The 17622-nt window shown below is 40.1% G+C and overlaps 1 protein-coding gene across 1 annotated transcript; it reads right to left on the minus strand.

The window, feature by feature from the left end:
* Positions 1–10656: 10656 nt before the first annotated feature.
* Positions 10657–11139, minus strand: LOC131249663 (uncharacterized). Its single transcript, XM_058250444.1, has 3 exons — positions 10950–11139; positions 10761–10867; positions 10657–10693 (listed from the first exon to the last, which is right to left on the minus strand). Exons 1-3 carry the CDS (start codon positions 11124–11126, stop codon positions 10657–10659), a joined length of 321 nt encoding a protein of 106 aa, XP_058106427.1. The 5' UTR covers positions 11127–11139.
* Between the last annotated feature and the right edge of the window lie 6483 nt (positions 11140–17622).

Here is a 17622-nt window from a genome sequence, read left to right on the forward strand (position 1 = left end):
TACCTCCAAGGCTGTACACATTTAAGCCTATCAAATTCTATGAGAATCATGCATCGCCTCCTAAAAGCACTAATCACATTGTCAATGGTAAGCATAATGGAGAGAATGGGATTTGAGTATGTTTCCTCCAATAACTCATGAACCTACACGATGTTTGTTTTAAAAACTCACATGCCTAAACTATGTTCGCTCAAACAACTTGTGAGCCTAAATTGTATGTTCGCTCTAACAACTCATGAGCTTAAATTAGCATCCACTCCAATAACTTATGAGCATAAACAAGATTAAACTATAATTTACTCCAAAGCTACACAAGAACCATAAACCATGTTAGCATTCAAGACCATCATGCGACCATCTAACAGCCTTGGTCATTGCCACTTTGAAGCTATGTACGACCTAAGCTATAAAACTACAACAACATCCACAACCCTCCATGTATAGTCTTACATCCCCAATGAAGAAATCACGCTCTGAAGCTAGGCACAACCTAAAGCTACGACAACACTCTTAGGTCACTAGCACACTCTATTAATCTAACTCTTATCAAAACCCCAGTGAATAAACTCTCCTAACACTCCCCAATGAGTCGTTTAAAGAAGAGACACACATCTAAGCACATTGGTTATAAAGAAAATCCCCTACAGGTCAATTGTCAATGAAATTCTCACTCTCCTACACAAGGATAAACTACATGAAGACATCACTCAAAGCAACATGCTTAAAAGGAGAGTGCAACTAAAGGATGGTGGTTATCTCGGACACCATGAAACCTTACATGGATTACCAAGGATGCCCAAGGTCCACAATCAACTTAGGTATTAGATACAAGCAACAGGAGAAGCCCTTACCCACTATATAAATAGGCAAGATTCTTTCATATATTTTCCCTATATCGGGCCATGCTTCCTAAGAGAGAAGTCTATGTCGATTCAAAATATAGGTTCTTCTTTAATTTTGAGAGTTACATTGCCACCACGGCCTCCGCCAAGATCGGCCCATGAGCTTGCACCACCATAATGTCCATTGCCCCTAAATGAGTCGCCTCCCATAGAGCATCAAACAACCCCAATACTAGTTTGTACCTAATTGGGCCCTATGCCTGAGATTCATCACACATAAAAGAAACTTGTGCCAACATCCTTTTGTGCCTTTCTCCCTTAGAGCCATGGAAGGCGACTAGCTCGCCTCTCTTCCAAGAGCCAATTTGCCTTTCGATAAAGCCAAACACCATCTCAGAATAGTAGATGATCACCTGACTTCAGAAGTCTATCCCACCCAAGGGCAGATAGAAAAATCACTCTAATAGCTCATGAGCCTAAATTGTATACTCACTCCAATAACTTATGAGTCTAAACTGTGTGCTTGCTCCAATAACTTATGAGCCTAAACTATGTACTCGTTCTAATAATTTATGAGTCTAAATCATGTGCTCACTACAACAACTTACGAGCCTAAATTGAGTAATCATTCAAACAACCTATGAGCCTAAATTGTGTAATCACTCTAATAAATTATAAGCCTAAATTATGTAATCGCTCCAATAACTTACAAACCTAAATTGTGATGCTGCTCTAAAGCTACGCACGAGCCCTAAACTATGTCAACCCTTATAAGACCATCGTGCAACCATCAGACGGACTTGGTCATCTATGCTCTAGCTACTTACAAGCTTAAATTGTGTTCCTGCTCCAAAGTATAAATGAGCTTAAACTATAGTAGCCTCTGTGGTCCTCTACGAATACTCCTATTATTTCAGGTGAATAAGTCACACTTTGAAGCTATGTAAGAGCCTCAAAATGCAACATCACTCGTACATCATTGGCGCTTATCTAGTGGTCTAACCCTAGTTAAATCCTTGGTGGATAACTTCTCCTACCATCCCCATTGAGGCGCAAAGAAGAGGTTCATACAGGCACTTTAGGCTAAAAAAAATCTCTAATGAGTTAATCCTTAGCAAAACTCTCACTCTCCTACATGAGGATAAATTACACAATCAGATATAACTATTCCCTCCTCTAGCATCTGCCAAGCATACAACCATCAGATACAAGAGAATCCGCATACAACATTATAATTCAAAGGCTTGGCTGAGCAACCCCAATGGATGCTCATGTGTTAAGAAGTCATCGAAGATGCAAAGACTCTTTCACACTTTTTAGCACCAATCTTGACTTGAGTCCTAAACTAACTCCTATACTTTAAGCTATACTAAGTCTCATGACCCATGTTTGCACCTACAACATCAATAGACTTAAGAGTCTGTCTCGCTTATGCCAAAGCATGCCACCCTACTACACCCATGAGTTATACTCAACAATGTATATTGATCACGCATCACCCCAAATAGTGAAAGCTGTGAGATTATAGTCTAGGCCATCACATGAGAAGCATACAACTGTTATGTACTTGACATCACTATAATAGACATATTGATGTAGAGTGGGTCGCAGACAGTTTCATGGCAACGAGCTACTTTAGCCGGATTTGTGAAATACCCCTAGATCGATGGTCGTTTCCTTATTTCAATTCCATTTTTACTATAAATAGTAAGTTTTAGTTTGATTATAACTCTTCATCCGTTGGGCTTTAGGAGTTGCGCCCAACATGAAAAGAGCTTAAAATAATTAGGAGAATGGTTTGGTGAAGCCAAATAAGATACTATTTTTGGCCGAAAACCCTGCACACTAGTAGACATCATGACTGTCTATAAATAGTAAGTTTACTATTTATAGTAAGTTGAGAATTCTAAGAGTTTTAGTTGTAGTTTGCTTCTGATTTCTCTCTCATTGCTTGGTATCCTATTTAAAGGGTTATGAACTCGTTTATTTCATTCATTAATCAATTTTGAATTTTATAGAATTTATTTTCTATTTTGCTTGCTTTCTTTCTTGTGGATTTGAGAAGCCTCTATGAGGATTCCAGAGAAGTTCTGTGGATTCGGAACAGTTATCCTCTTGAGGGAGACGGTGCTCAACCTCATCACGTTCATCCCTGCGTCACATATCTATGCTACAAGTACAAGCAAACACAAGAAGGAAGCGAAGAAAAGAAGATAAGATTCTTTTCATTTCAAATATCTTATAAAGTATATCAAGTTACTTCAAAGTAAGAGATCGATTCTTCAAGCCTGAAGATACCATTTCGACAATAAGCTTCAAGGAAGAGCACAAGAGGAAGCAAATTGAAGGTTAGTGGCAACGCTAGACACCATAAAACATGATGTTTAGGAATGACTTGAAGCAGAGAAATAGGAGAAGGGCATATATGGGTAAAATACACCCATGCACCCTACCCCTGAGATTAACACTGGCCAGCAGACCCTGAGATGTCTTTAATCATTCCCTTTTACAAGGATAGATAAGATCTTTGGGTAATGTTGGGTGAAGCGTTACCCCACAAGTGGGTATAAGGGTGAAACCCATGATGAGCAATGCTTCCTAAGGGAGAAGCCTACATAGAGTGATCAATTTGTAGCTTCGTCTTGAATCTCAAGACTTCCGCTACCTTCATGGCCTTTGCCAAAGTTTGCCCATGAGCTTGTAGCCACCACCCCTAAAGAAGTTGCAAAAGCCAGCGACTTGTCACTGAAGCCTCAAACAACCCCAGTGCTACCTCTCACATAGCTAGGACATGTGGCTAAGGTCCTCCACAAGCAAGAGCCAACACCGCCAACTTTCTCTATTGTAGCAATGGAATGCAGGCAACTCACAACTCCTTTAAGCTCTTAACGCTCTCTCCTGCACCAAATCGCCACATGCTCCACCTTTCTTATTGCTTCTTGCATCATCCGTGTGTCTCTGTCTGGACCTCTAATAGCGTCAACGCCTTTTGACCTTCCTCTAGTGCTAACCCTAGAGAGGCAAGGCTATTACACTAAGGCCTTAGCCATGACTACGGAAGAAGGTTGAGCCTTCATTGCTATGAGCATGCTTACTCAAATGACTTCATTGTCACACTATCTAAGGTTTAGGCACTAGCTCTAAAGAAAAAAAAAATACAGTACAAAAAGTGATGAATGAGCCAATATTTATAACCAACGATTGGAATACAAAACGATAACTGACACTGGACACATGCACGATGCTCTAACATCCCAGAGGCACCAACAACACTTCATCACATCAAGCAAGTGGGGGCATCTATTGACATGCAAAATTTTGTCACTTAGCCAAAATGAGCTTCAACGAATCTACAGGCACCATTGTGCCATACTACTTCAGCTCTAGTAACATTATGTCAATAAATGATGTCATCACATCATCATAAGGAGAAAGAATTAGAAGGAAGCCTAACACCACATGCAAGACCACACCATAATCAACGCAAAGACAAGAGCGCTAAGAAGCCAAAGTGAGCACAAAGTGATGCAGGACATGAAATTCAAGTATGATGTGCAAGAATTCAGGCTTAGATCATACCAATTCAGAAAAAATTACATAAATTCCACATCCCACATGATAGTCTAAACATTCAATGAAAGGGGAATCTATGCGGGTCCAGGCTGACACAGGCTAGGGTTGAACCAATAAAAATTATAAGTCAAACGATGTCAAAGGGAAATAGAAATCAACCACACATGCATAAGAATCAGTCCCTAATCCAAGGGATTCCCGAATTTCAATTCAAGGAACCCTAGGGTGGAAAAAAGGGGCAAATAAATTAGGACTAATATAAACTAAGGCTAAGGTTTAGGAAATAGGAATGAAAAGAGAAAAACCTGAGGAAAACCTGACCCAGAGAAAGCTCTTGCATGCATATGGTGACTTAGAGCTAACGCACGTGCGCGGGTGGGCTAGCCGCACGTGTGATGGAAGCCCACCTCCCCAAAGTGATACCTAGGCTTTGGTCGGCCAGAAGATAGCTCCAATCCCTCCAAGTTTGACGACGATCCGACGTAAGGTCGAGACGTAGTGTTCCGCCGAAGTTTCAAATTATGGAAACTGGCTATAGGGGGATGAATAGTTGTAAAGACTGAGAATTTTAAAGTAATACTGATGATAAAAGATGAGGTATATGGATGGGAGAGGGTAGGGACAAATGAGGATAGATGTGGCTTCACACCACGTAGTTAGCCCTTCGAAAAGGGAGGACATCGCACCCACTTTTGAATTCTTCTACAACTCACGAAGAGAGTAGAAAAATAAAGCAGGAATTTTTTTATTAAGCTTGAATGAATCAAAAGAACTACAATGGGTGCCTATTTATAGGAAAAATCCTATACCTTAAAACTCGCACCATGTGTACAACCTATTACTTAGCGGTGAAGTAAACTAAAATAAAAACCAAACGAAAAAATCTTAAGCGTTCACGATGTTCTAAATAATAACAATAAGTAAAACCTAAAATATGACATCAATCCGACGAGTGGGCCATGATCATGAGGTCCCATGATGGGCTTTTCTTGACTATCAAACCCACCCTTTTGAACCAAAACTTCGTCTTCTAGCTAGGAGGCCCTCCCTGGACATTGTCATCGAATCAGATCTATGGTGGGGCCCTCCTTTTGTGTACGTACGTGCGTAGGGGGGGTTGTGCGTGAGCGTGTAGGCGGCGTGCGCACGATGTCCTCATCAATTCTCCCCAGCTGTGAAGATTTTGCCACTGGCAAAATAAAACTCCTGAACTGCTCCAAGATGTCAGGATCAAGTCTTTGAAGCTCCGCCTCAGTGAACTACGTGTTGTCTGAAGCTGGGCGTGACTTCCATTTAACTAGGTACTTCTGAAACCCACCATCTGACGTAAAAATTATCTCGTGGTACAAGATATCCTCTATTTTCTCTCTAGGTGTGTGAAGGTTAGGTATGGGAGGCAGAGGCTGGAATAAAAGGTCGGAAAGAGGTCATGAATTAAGGTGTAAATCTGAGGAATCAGGATGGGTGGGCGAAAGGCCAGACAAAGTATTAGTGAGTCCTTGAAAAACAACTAGATCCTCCACATTGAATGTGGAACTAATTCCCATGGAAGGTGAAAGATCTACCTCATACGCATTGAAACCGTTTCGCTTTATAATTTTGAAGGGCCCAAGGTACGCACGTATAACTTATGAACGGCCCCTGGAGGGTACCGCTCAAGCCTGATGCAGACCATCACAGAGTCCCCGATATTGAACTCTTTGAAACGTCTATGTTGGTCTGAAGAAAATTTATAATGTTCATTACTAATAGTGATCTTTCGCCTGATTTCTTGATGCAATGAATGTATGTGATGCGCAAAAGACTCTGCAGACTCCGATGGCCTGTGGGAAAATGACATGGGGATAAGATCAATAGGCTTCCTAGGCTTGTAACCAATAACGACTTCAAAAAGACTTAGACCTGTGGATCTATTGACAGAACTATTGTATGCAAACTCGGCTATGGGTAGTACGGTGTCCCATGTCCTAGTATGCTCCCCCACTAAACCTCGAAGTAAACTCCTTAGGCTCCTATTAACCACCTCAGTTTGGTCATCGGTCTGAGGGTGGTAGGCAAAAGAAAATTTGAGCCTAGTATTCATCATGTGTCATAGTGTCTTCCAGAAGTAAATCATAAAGCGTACGTCATAGTCAGACACTATGGTTTTTGATAATCCATGCAGTTTGAGGACCTCACTAAAGAACAACTTAGCAACATGAGATGCATCGAAGGTCTTAGAACAAGGAATGAAGTGGGCCATTTTAGAGAAACGGTCCACGACAACAATATGGAATCGTGTTTCCGAATAGTCTTGGAAAGTCTAAGCACGAAGTCCATACTGATGTCCTACCAATGGATGAATGGGACTGGCAAAGGTGTGTATAATGGTGTATTTTGTTTCCTTTGTTTTGCCAGTTGACAAGTATGACATTGTCCTATAATTTTTGCCATGTCTCGCTTGAGGCTTAGCCAATAAAACCTATCCTTCACTAGGGCAATGGTCTTGTCACGACCAAAATGACCTGCAACCCCTCTTAAATGTAATTCTCAAATAAGAAAATTGTGGAGGGAGGTGCGTGGTATACACAAGCAGTCACTCTTAAACAAATATTCATTCAAAATTAAATATTCAATGTTAGCTCCTGACATACTCTCTAACAACGATGCGTACACAACTCCGAAATCTAAACATATAGAATACTCTTCTTTGATGCGCTCAAAGCCCGTAACTTCAACGCTTATGGAGTTGAGTAATACGACTCGACGACTCAACGCATCGGCAGGCTTATTCTCTACACCAGCCTTATGCTTAAGCATGAAAGTATACTCTTGAAGGAATTAAACCCACTTGGCATGCTTGGGGCTTAATTTCTTCTGAGAGTTCAAGTATCTCAAGTCCTCGTGATCCAAAAATAAGACGAATTCTTACGGTAATAGATAATGACGCCGATGGCATTGTGATTGCACTACCGCGTAGAATTCCTTGTCATAGGTGGAATATCTTTATTTCGCCTCATTCAGTTTCTCACTAAAAAAGGCAATAGGGTGCCCTTCCTAACTAAGTACTCCTCCTATACCGACACTTGACGCGTCACATGCGACTTCAAAAGCTTTTGAAAAATCTGGAAGCCGCATGACTGGAGATTCGGTCATCTTTACCTCTATCTCCTTGCAGGCCTTTGAAGCTGCCTTTGTCCATTGAAACTATCCCTTTTCTATGCAATCCATGATGAGAGCCATAATGGAACTGAAGCCTTGAATGAACCGCGTATAAAAGGTGGCTAAGCAGTGAAAGCTGCGCACCTCATGAATATTGCGGAGTTCAGGCCACTTGACGATAGCCTTAACCTTCTCGGGAACCGTCGATACGCCCTCAGCTGACACAATAAAACCTAAGAAGATCACACTACTAGACAAGGAAGCACACTTCTTTAGGTTGGCGTACAACTTCTCGACCTTAAGGATCCCACAAACCTCCCTCAAATGGTTGAGGTGTTGCTTCTTGGTCATGCTATAAATCAAGATATCATCAAAGTATACGACCAGGAACTTTCCCATGAAGGGCCTCAACACTTGGGTCATCACACACATGAAAGTGCTTGGGGCGTTAGTTAACCCAAAAGGCATAACTAGCCACTCATATAGCCCATCTTTCGACTTGAAAGTCATCTTCCACTCATCACCAGGGCATATACGGATTTGGTGATACCCACTTTTGAGGTTAATTTTTGAGAAGATAGTAGCATTGGCCATCTATCTAGCATGTCATCAAGACGTGGTATGGGAAACTGATACTTGAATATGATTTTGTTGATGGCCCTACTATCAACACACATCCTCCATGTGCCATCCTTCATAGGTGTAAGAAGGGCGGGCACAGCACACGGACTCATGCTCTCTCGAATGAAACCCTTCTCTAGGAGTTCATCAATCTGCCTCTTCAACTTAGCGTACTCCTTTGGCTTCATTCTGTAATACAGGAGGTTTGGTAGAGTCACCCTAGGGATTAAATCAATGACATGTTGTATATCCCTCATAGGGTGAAGCTCATTCGGTAGATCATCAAGAAAGACACGAAACTCATGTACTACTTGAATGGCCTCAGTGGGTAACTCTAAGCTAGTCTCTATTACACTCTCCCTATCCACAAGGGCGTATATCGTCGAGTCTACCTCCGTTTCTCACTCAAAGTCTTTGGCATTCAAAATATAGAGCGGTTTGAACTTGGACTTCGACTCTACTTCTTTTGGGCCGCTCGCACCACTCTGTGTGGTGGATTCTTTTCCAATTGTATTTTTGGGTGACAAAGGATTTAACTTGACTTTCTTGCCCTCAAACCAGAACGTACACACATTTGAACGACCAAATATGGTGACGTCCCTATCATAGAGCCACGGCCTATCCAAAATGATATGGCCCACATCCATAGGAACAGCATCACACCAAATTATGTCTTTATATCATCCAAACTGAATAGGGACAAGACAACGGTGCGAGACTGGAATGGATATTTCATCAACCCAAGAGACTATGTCACTACAAGAAATTTTACTTTTACCTACGAAAAATTTCGGAGGTAAATGATATTATTTCGTAGGTAAAGAATTTTACCTACGAAATATTACGTCGGTAAATTCGTTGGTAAAAAGCCGTGGCTAAAGACTTTTACCGACGCAAAAATGTCATCGTTGGCAATGGGAAGACTTTTACCAACGAAATTAAAAACTTTGTTAAGACTTTAGCTACGAAGTGTTAAAACTTTTCCCTACGAACATTTCGTAGCTAAAAACTTTGTTAAAACTTTTACCTACGAACATTTTTGTAGCTAAAAACTTTGTTAAAATTTCCACCTACGAATTTTTTCATAGGTACAAACGGTGTTAGGACTTTTACCTACGAGCATTTTCGTAGCTACAAACTTCATTAAAACTTTTACCTACGACATGTTTCGTAGGTACAAACTGTATTAAGACCTTTACCTGCGAATGTTTCTGTAGCTATAAACTTAGTTGAAACTTTTACCTACGAATTTATTCGTAGGTACAAACGGTTTTAAGACTTTTACCTACGAACGTTTTCGTAGCTACAAACTTTGTTAAAGCTTTTACCTATGACATGTTTCGTAGGTACAAACTGTATTAAAACTTTTACCTATAAACGTTTTCGTAGCTAATAACTATGTTAATACTTTTACCTACAAAATTTTGCATTGGTACAAACGGTGTTAAGACTTTTACCTACGAAAGGTTTCGTAGGTACAAACTGTGCTAAGACTTTTTACCTATGAAATTTGACGTAGGTAAAACTGTTGATAAAACTTTTACCTACGAAATGATTCGTACGTAATAAAATGTGAATGAACCTTTTACCTGCGAAAAAATTCGTAGGTAAAAATGTCGATGAAACTTTTACCTACGAAAATTTTCGTAGGTAAAAGTCTCTTTTTTTTTTCTTTTTTTTTTGCAAAAATTCTTGTTATACACCTGTTACAATATATTTCATTATATTCATATTCCCATTTTTCCAAACAAACACAAACTACATCCATCCAAACAAAAATCACATCCATACATACACAAATAGTCTTATCCACATTACATTCATCCACGCACAAATACATATAAGTTTAACATTCGTATATAAAATAAATCATAAATAAAATATGACAAATTACAAAGATGAAGGCGGAGGTGGTGGGGCATCGATGGGTAAGCGTGCAGCGAGAACCTGTAATATCTCCTGCATTCGTCGCTCATGCTCCACCCGCATATCCTCCATCCTCCTCTCTTGCTCCTCCCTGTGCCTCTCCTGCTCCTCTTTCTGCCTCTCATGCTCCTCCCTCTGCCTCGCCAGTTGGTCTTTGATGTCGTCGACGACGCCCCGTAGATGTTGAACCTCTTTCTCTGCAATATCAGTTCGGCGTATGGTGCTCTCGCCAGCGACGGATTGGCTGGATGCAACTCTAGCGGGTGCCATGAGCTTGGCACCATGGCCAAGCCCACGCACATATCCAGAACGGGTGCCAAGCACCTCGCTCAGGATCTCTGGCTCACTCCACTGAGTACCATCGGGAGTGGGCTAACTGCGTATGGCGTTTATCGCCGCCTGCAATGAAAACATGAATTTTCATAACAAATAACATTATTATAATTCAATGCAATTAAATTTTACAATGTAACGATTTTTACCCAATTCTCGCTGGTTGTAGGATGTACCCAAGATCCCGTTGCCTACCGACAATGAGTCTCTCTGTATAAGTTTACTGGTTCGGGCTCCTATCCAGTGATGGAATCTCGCTGCACAATCAAAATGACAATAGAGCTAATATAAATGCATGAAAAAATATATCAACTTAATAATAACCAGTATCTTCTTACCATGTCGCGACGAAGTTGTACAAATGACTTTGAACCAGCTATGTGGTTCACTTCCAACTTTCCCCTGTTCGTAGAATTTATTTTTCTCCTCTTCTGAACACATTATTCATAATACATTATTATTAATTACGAATTTAATTGTTACCTTAAGATATCGTAAATATGTAAATATTACCTGAAAAGACTCAGACGAAAATCTCTCACAGAGTATCCGCCAATCGTCAATGGTCACGTGCGGTGGTGCGGTCAGTACGGCCTCCTCGAGGCTCCTGCACCGCTTGTACCGCTGGTGTAAATCACTGCGGTACTCCTTAAACCGCTCCTTGATCATCTCATCGATGGCATGAGACATGTTCGGAACACTCAAATCCAAGACAAATTTATCCTGTAATTTTGTAAATAATGGATTAAGGTAATAAACTTATTAAGAAAATAACTTAGCCATAAATGAACTTTTACAAAACAAAATTTAATTTACTATATTTTACCGTAAGGCGCTGATGGATGTGCTGCCGCACATCATCTGTCACGTCTACCCAACGGGGGGTAGTGGTAGGGATCAGAGATCGACATAAGACACCGACCTCCGATGTAAACAACCTGGCATTGTCCCCAACAGGTCTAAGGCATGAACATTTAAATAGATTATATGAAAGCATACTATCCATCTAACCTTCTGTCCAAAATGGGACAATTTGAGCGATTTCTATGCCACCAAAAACACACTTTATCTATGTATGGCCACATAGAAATCCTCAAACGGGTAACTAATTATCTAACTTACAAATCACAATTACAAGTCACAACTATAAACTAACTAATCACAATAATAATTTAAGATAAAAAATGTAATATACAAGCTCATTAAGGTTTGCAAGGACCATTTTAGGCAACAGAAGGCAATGGAACAATATGCACATTGACAGAAGGCAATGGATTTACTTAACAACCCCAAGAAAAAAAATGGGATGAGCCCCATCAGGATGCATTGACATTCCAAATACCAGCCCTCCTATATCCGATCCTAAAGGATGTAACGCCTAAATTAGGCCCATCCACTCATTTAGCATGATACGACAATATGGACATTAGACAGCTAATGGCATTATTCATTGTACTGGTGTGGCCCACCTCATAAGTTGATCAGCCTAATTTTCTTACCATGTTATCACCATCATGGTGTGGTCCACCTTTTGTGGCAGCTGGATATTCCACGTATGTCAAACGTTGACGTGTACATATGTATCTTGTGCCTTAAAGGGCAGTTTGAAAGCATGTGCCTACTGGCGCAGAGGGCTATATATATAGAAGACCGAAATGCATGTGCCTACTGGCGCAGAGGGTTGTGTGGGGCCCAGAGATATCCCTGACAAACCCACTCCCTCCTTTAAGTTTTTAAAGACCACAGTAGGATAGTAGGGAAGTGGATTGTGTAGGGTGTAGATATTATGAACAGGTTGGATGATAAATAAACATTACTGTTGGGCCTATAAAGGTTTCAACGGTGGAAATTATTATCCCCACTGTTTACTGTGGTATGATTCATTTGATCTTTGGATATTCTCCTATTTTGGGCTCAACCCCTAAATTAGATAGAAAAACGGATGGACGGGCGACATAGACCACATACATTCAAGGTGGGCCTAACTGAATTTACTCAGTCCGGTAAAAGTTGATCAACTTGATGCCCCCACTCTAGTTGGACCATCAAACGTGTAAAAAATTATAAGAAAAAACTCCAAAGCTAACTGATTAGGAGAAAGGACGCCATCACTAATCATTAACTTATTATCGTATTAAATTAATAGATTATACTTTAATAATTACGGTTCTTGGATCCATTTCGTTGACGAAACAAAAAGGCAAAGAGCAAAAGAACAAAAGGGTAGTATTATTGCCTATCACACGCATGCCATTTTCTCTGTACACGTGCATTAAATGTACCCCACCCCAAATGGCCCAATTTGTGACCCTCTTTGAATATGGGCCAGACCCAGTAATCAAATTGAATGAAAGATCTTAACCGTCTATTTGGTGGCCATAGAATGGATGGTTAAAAGGAAAAACACTCAATATTTACAGAAAATTGTTCACTAATCAGATGGTTATAATCCTCCTACCAACTTTTACATTTCTTCTGTACCCTACCATGGTGGGTTCAATGATTTGGACGGTTGGGATTGTGGTATGTATAGACAAAATTTGCAAAAGGCATTATCAATGATAAATCCGCTCCCATTTATTTGTACTACAAAAGGTCCAATCAATGATCTCGATCGTCCATCATTTGTATCTCACCTCTGATTGTTGAGTCTCTTAAAAGTCACTATGATCTAATGATCCTAACCATCCAATCAATCTAAAGAAAAAAAAATGGATGGCCCAAACTAATATAATAAAGTACATTGAATGGTCAAATAATGTTTATGAACCGATCATCATCTGTGACCTACTTTCGATTGTTGATCCCTCCCAATAATCAGTTGATGAGGTCAACTTTGACGATGGGAAAACACAAGTATCAGCTTCATCCAAAACGTTTGTGACCATAAGAAGTTTTTAATGGTTAATCACCACTGTTTCCTGTGATGTGGGCCAACTGAAAGTTGGATCTAGTTCAGGATGTACATATTAGTTATTTTGATAATGTTAAAAAATTAGTCATTTTGATGTAAAGTTGGTTTGCTTTCTTTGCATATCTTTCGGGCTTTGAGGAAGAGAACGAGAGGAGCTTAGATAAAGGGTTAGGATTTTTACCTTTCGAGCTTTGAGGAAGAGAACGAGAGGAGTTTGAGTTGGAGCCCCGATCACGAGTCCACGCCAAAAATTGGGTTCCCGATCACTGAGAGGAGAGAGAGAATGCGAGAGAGACTGAGGTGGCTACTGACAAATATTAAATCAGTAAATTTAAAAGTGTAATCTAGAATACGAGTAATTAACCTCTTTCAAACACATGGCACAGAAGACATGCACCGGTGAAAATTTATTATTATTATTATGTAGTGAATTGAAGTCTTTGTTAATCATATGTGGGCCCACCTGGGCTCTACATGTAGATTTGCACTGAAATAATGTTATAGAGAAGTTGTAGTGGTTCATGACTCTTATTTAGTGATTGCTAGTTGTAAAGGGAAATAATGTAATATATGTGGTGGACACGTCCTTTGGATACCATACATCGGTTTTAAAGACATGTTGCAATCTCGTGGTGCAATCTCGTGGTCTATCACATGGTACAGACAACAACGATTGCTTGTGCGGGAAAATGATGTTTTGCAATAAAATAGACAAGAGGTTGTACAGTACCTTCAGATTCTCGGCTTATTCTATGATGTTGTGTGTGGGGCCCGCCGTGATGTAGGGTCCAAATCCACTCCGTACATAAGGTGCATCTCTTCAATTTAACACCGTTTAATAAAAATCAAGCCGACCCAAAACATGTGTGTGTCACTCCACAGGATAAGGCTGGGACATTGACACCCACCATTAAAACATTTCAGATTGTGTTTGGGCTCCACCGTGTTTTACATATGCCATTCAACCCATGAATAAGATTTATCCCATCCGGATGAATGAGTACTCCAAAAATCAGGCCATTTCAAAACTGAGGTTGGCAATACCACTTGGTTTTACAGGTTTTGGGTATGATTTTACATGTTGTGGCCCCACCAACGCTTTAGATTGGTCTGATTTATTTGGATCTAAAGAGGACGTGAGGATTGCATATGATGGAAATTTCGATGCCGGCACTTATCATTGCATGATGCCATTTGATGAGTCCAGTTCACAAGATAGACCAGATTTCTCTCTGAGATAAATTGCTTACTGCACAACACAACTTTTAATGTGTAGAACTTCTTCGTGCCCACCATGATTTTTGTGTTTGATTCACACCGTCCAACAATTTTTTAAGATAATTTTAAAGCATGATCCCAAAAAGGAGTTACATCCAAAGCCCAAGTGGACCACACCACAGAAAAAATAGATTGATAAAGTCCATACATTTATTTATCATATCTTTTAGGGCATGTGACAAAAAAAAAAAAAATAAGAAAGGGACTGAAGTGAATTTAAAGATGATGTATGTCTCACGCCCTATTCAATTTCAACGCTCACTCACCATACGATCAGGTCAGATCATGAGGAGGTGGGCCTACCAAGCCAACTGAAAATTGTAATTCCTCTTTCATTTTTCTAAGTTGAAACTCAAGTGAAAATATATGTACCTGAAAAATCTTCACTCCCATGGACTTGAATTCCTGTAATAACTCTAGCCTGGAAGTGTTGTTATCATTGAAGGGGAGAGGATGCGTGAGAGAGAGAGGGCCGAGAGAGACAGAGAAAGATAGAGGATGCGTGAGAAAGGACCGAGAGAGAGAGAGAGAGAGAGATAAGCGAGGAGTCGCTGACGAAGACGAGGAAGACAATTTTGCACAAAATTTTGTGTGGGTCCTACTTAGTTGTTTGTGTGAAATCTAACCCCTCTATCCGTTTTTTAAGATCATTTTATGACGTGGGACCAAAATCTAGGAGGATCAAAAACTCAAGTGGGCCACACGAGAGGAAACAGTGGATAGTTAGTGACCACCGTTGAAATATTTATATGTCTATAAAAGTTTTTGACGATATAATTTTTTTCATTTTTTCACTTTATCTGAGTGAAAATGACCTTATAAACGGTTTAGATGCTGTAAACGGTTTATATGGCATATATACAGCAAGGTAGAGCCTAGGAAGGTTGCAACGGTAGGCATTCCATTCCCCACTGTTTCATCTCCTATGGCCCACTTGAGTTTTGGATCCTACTCATTTTTGGTATAATAGCTTAAAATGAGGTCAGAAAACAGATGGACGGCTTTGATTTCTCACAAACATCGCAACGGGCCCCACCTAGAATCCTTGCGCCGGAAGTCATGCGAAAGGCTTCCGCTGGAAATCCGCCCGAGGCGGATTGGTTACTCCCGCTGGCACCGGCCCTGTTGCTGGTGGTCGGTACTCTGTGAGTGTTTCATCCATTCCGTTCATCCATTTTTACAGATCATTTTAGGGCTTTATACAAAAATTATAGAGATAAAAATCTTAGGTAGACCACACCATAGGAAAAAAAACAATGATTGGATATCTATCATTAAAATCCTCCTAAGGCCCAGTGTACTGTTTATTTGACATCCAATATGTTGATTAGGTAGTACAAACCCAGATGAAGGGAAACAATAAAAATCGGCCTGATCCAAAACTTTTATGGCCCCCAAAACATTTTTAATGTTCAACGTTCATTCAACACTGTTTCCTGTAACGTGGTCCGCTTGAGATTGAGATATACTCATTTTTTCTTTCATGCCATAAAATGATCTATAAAAATAGATGGACAGATGAAATACATAAATCATGGTGGGGCCCATAGACCACCGACAACCAGCCAATTGCTGGTGGCAGGGGGAGTAGCCAATCCGTTTCCATCACTGACAGTGGGCGTCTCTTGGACGCCCTACGTCCGTGACGTCACCAAGTTTTGTGGGCCCCACTATGATATATTTGTTATATCCACACCGTCCATCCATTTTGAGATATCATTTTAAGTCATGATCAAAAGAATGAGGCAGATAAAAATCTGTAGTGGACCCCACCAGAAAACAACTGGGATAGTAATTTCCACTGTTGAAACTATCTTAAGTCCCACCATAATGTTTATTTGAAATCCAACCTGTTCAAAAGTATAAAAATACATGAAATATGAGAAAACACAAATATCATCTTCATATAAAACTTTTACTGCCTTTAGAAGTTTTTAATGGTGGGCGTCACTGTCCCACTGTTTTCTGTGTACTGGGGTTCACTAGAGCTTTAGATTTAACTCGTTCTTTGGATATTGCCCTAAAATGATCTCTACAAATGGATGGAAGGTGTGGATTAAACACATACATCATGGTGGGGCCCACATAGCACCAACCACTAGCCATTGGCTAGTGTCAGGAGAAGTAGCCAATATGTTCCCCTTCTTTGTAGTGCGGTCCATTTAATCTTTGGATATGATTCATTTTTTCGATAATTCTCTAAAATGATCTCAAAAAATGAATGAACGGTGTGGGTTGATCTCAAATTTTCGATAAATCCAAAACTCAAGTAGACCATGCCACACAAAACAATGTGAAATAATGATTTCCATCGTTGATACCTTCCTTGGGCCCACAATAATGTTTATTTGTCATCCAACCTGTTCATAATATCAAAAATATATGAATGAAGAGAAAACACAAACATCGGCTTGATCCAAAACTTCTATGGCCTCTAAGAATTTTTCAATGGTAGAGGTTCAATCACACTATTTCTTGTGGTGTGGTCCACTTGAGCTTTGAACATGATTCCTTTTTGTTCTTTAGACCCCAAATCATCGGTTAACATGGATGAATGGAGTGGATAAAATAAATAATTAATGGTAGACCCCACAAAGTTAACTCAGGGTAATTAGTAAATCACCTAAATAGAGTGGAGAGGGGTTTCCTTTCATAATCATATATTGGGTTTGCCTAAATATGATTCAGATATCTAACTCATTCATTATGTGTGTCCCACTTGGATGAGGGGTCAGACCAAGTTTCAGCCGCATCCAAAACTCACATGGGCCCCACCAAGTTCTTTTATATTTTTTAGGATGTCTTCACATGGTTTTAGATGGCATGGCCCACCAGAGTTTCGTATACGGATGATTTTTTACATATCTCATAACCTGAAGGGGACACATTAAATTCATGGTGTTGATGTTCGACACACATTATGATGGGGCCCACAAAACTTACATCAACACTTAGGTTCTCATGAGGTCAATAAAGTTGGTCACAATTTTGACC

The sequence above is a fragment of the Magnolia sinica genome, chromosome 6 (genome assembly GCF_029962835.1).
Source record: "Magnolia sinica isolate HGM2019 chromosome 6, MsV1, whole genome shotgun sequence".
Classification (NCBI taxonomy): Eukaryota; Viridiplantae; Streptophyta; class Magnoliopsida; order Magnoliales; family Magnoliaceae; genus Magnolia; species Magnolia sinica.

Bases quoted from the DNA above. Each gene is read 5' to 3' on its own strand.
- LOC131249663 (XM_058250444.1), bottom strand. From the start codon at position 11,126: ATGTCTCATGCCATCGATGAGATGATCAAGGAGCGGTTTAAGGAGTAC. The intron at 10,868-10,949 runs GTAATATTTACA...TAATGTGTTCAG, and splicing joins TTTCGTCTGAGTCTTTTCAG to AAGAGGAGAAAAATAAATTC. The intron at 10,694-10,760 runs GTTATTATTAAG...TTGATTGTGCAG, and splicing joins GACATGGTAAGAAGATACTG to CGAGATTCCATCACTGGATA.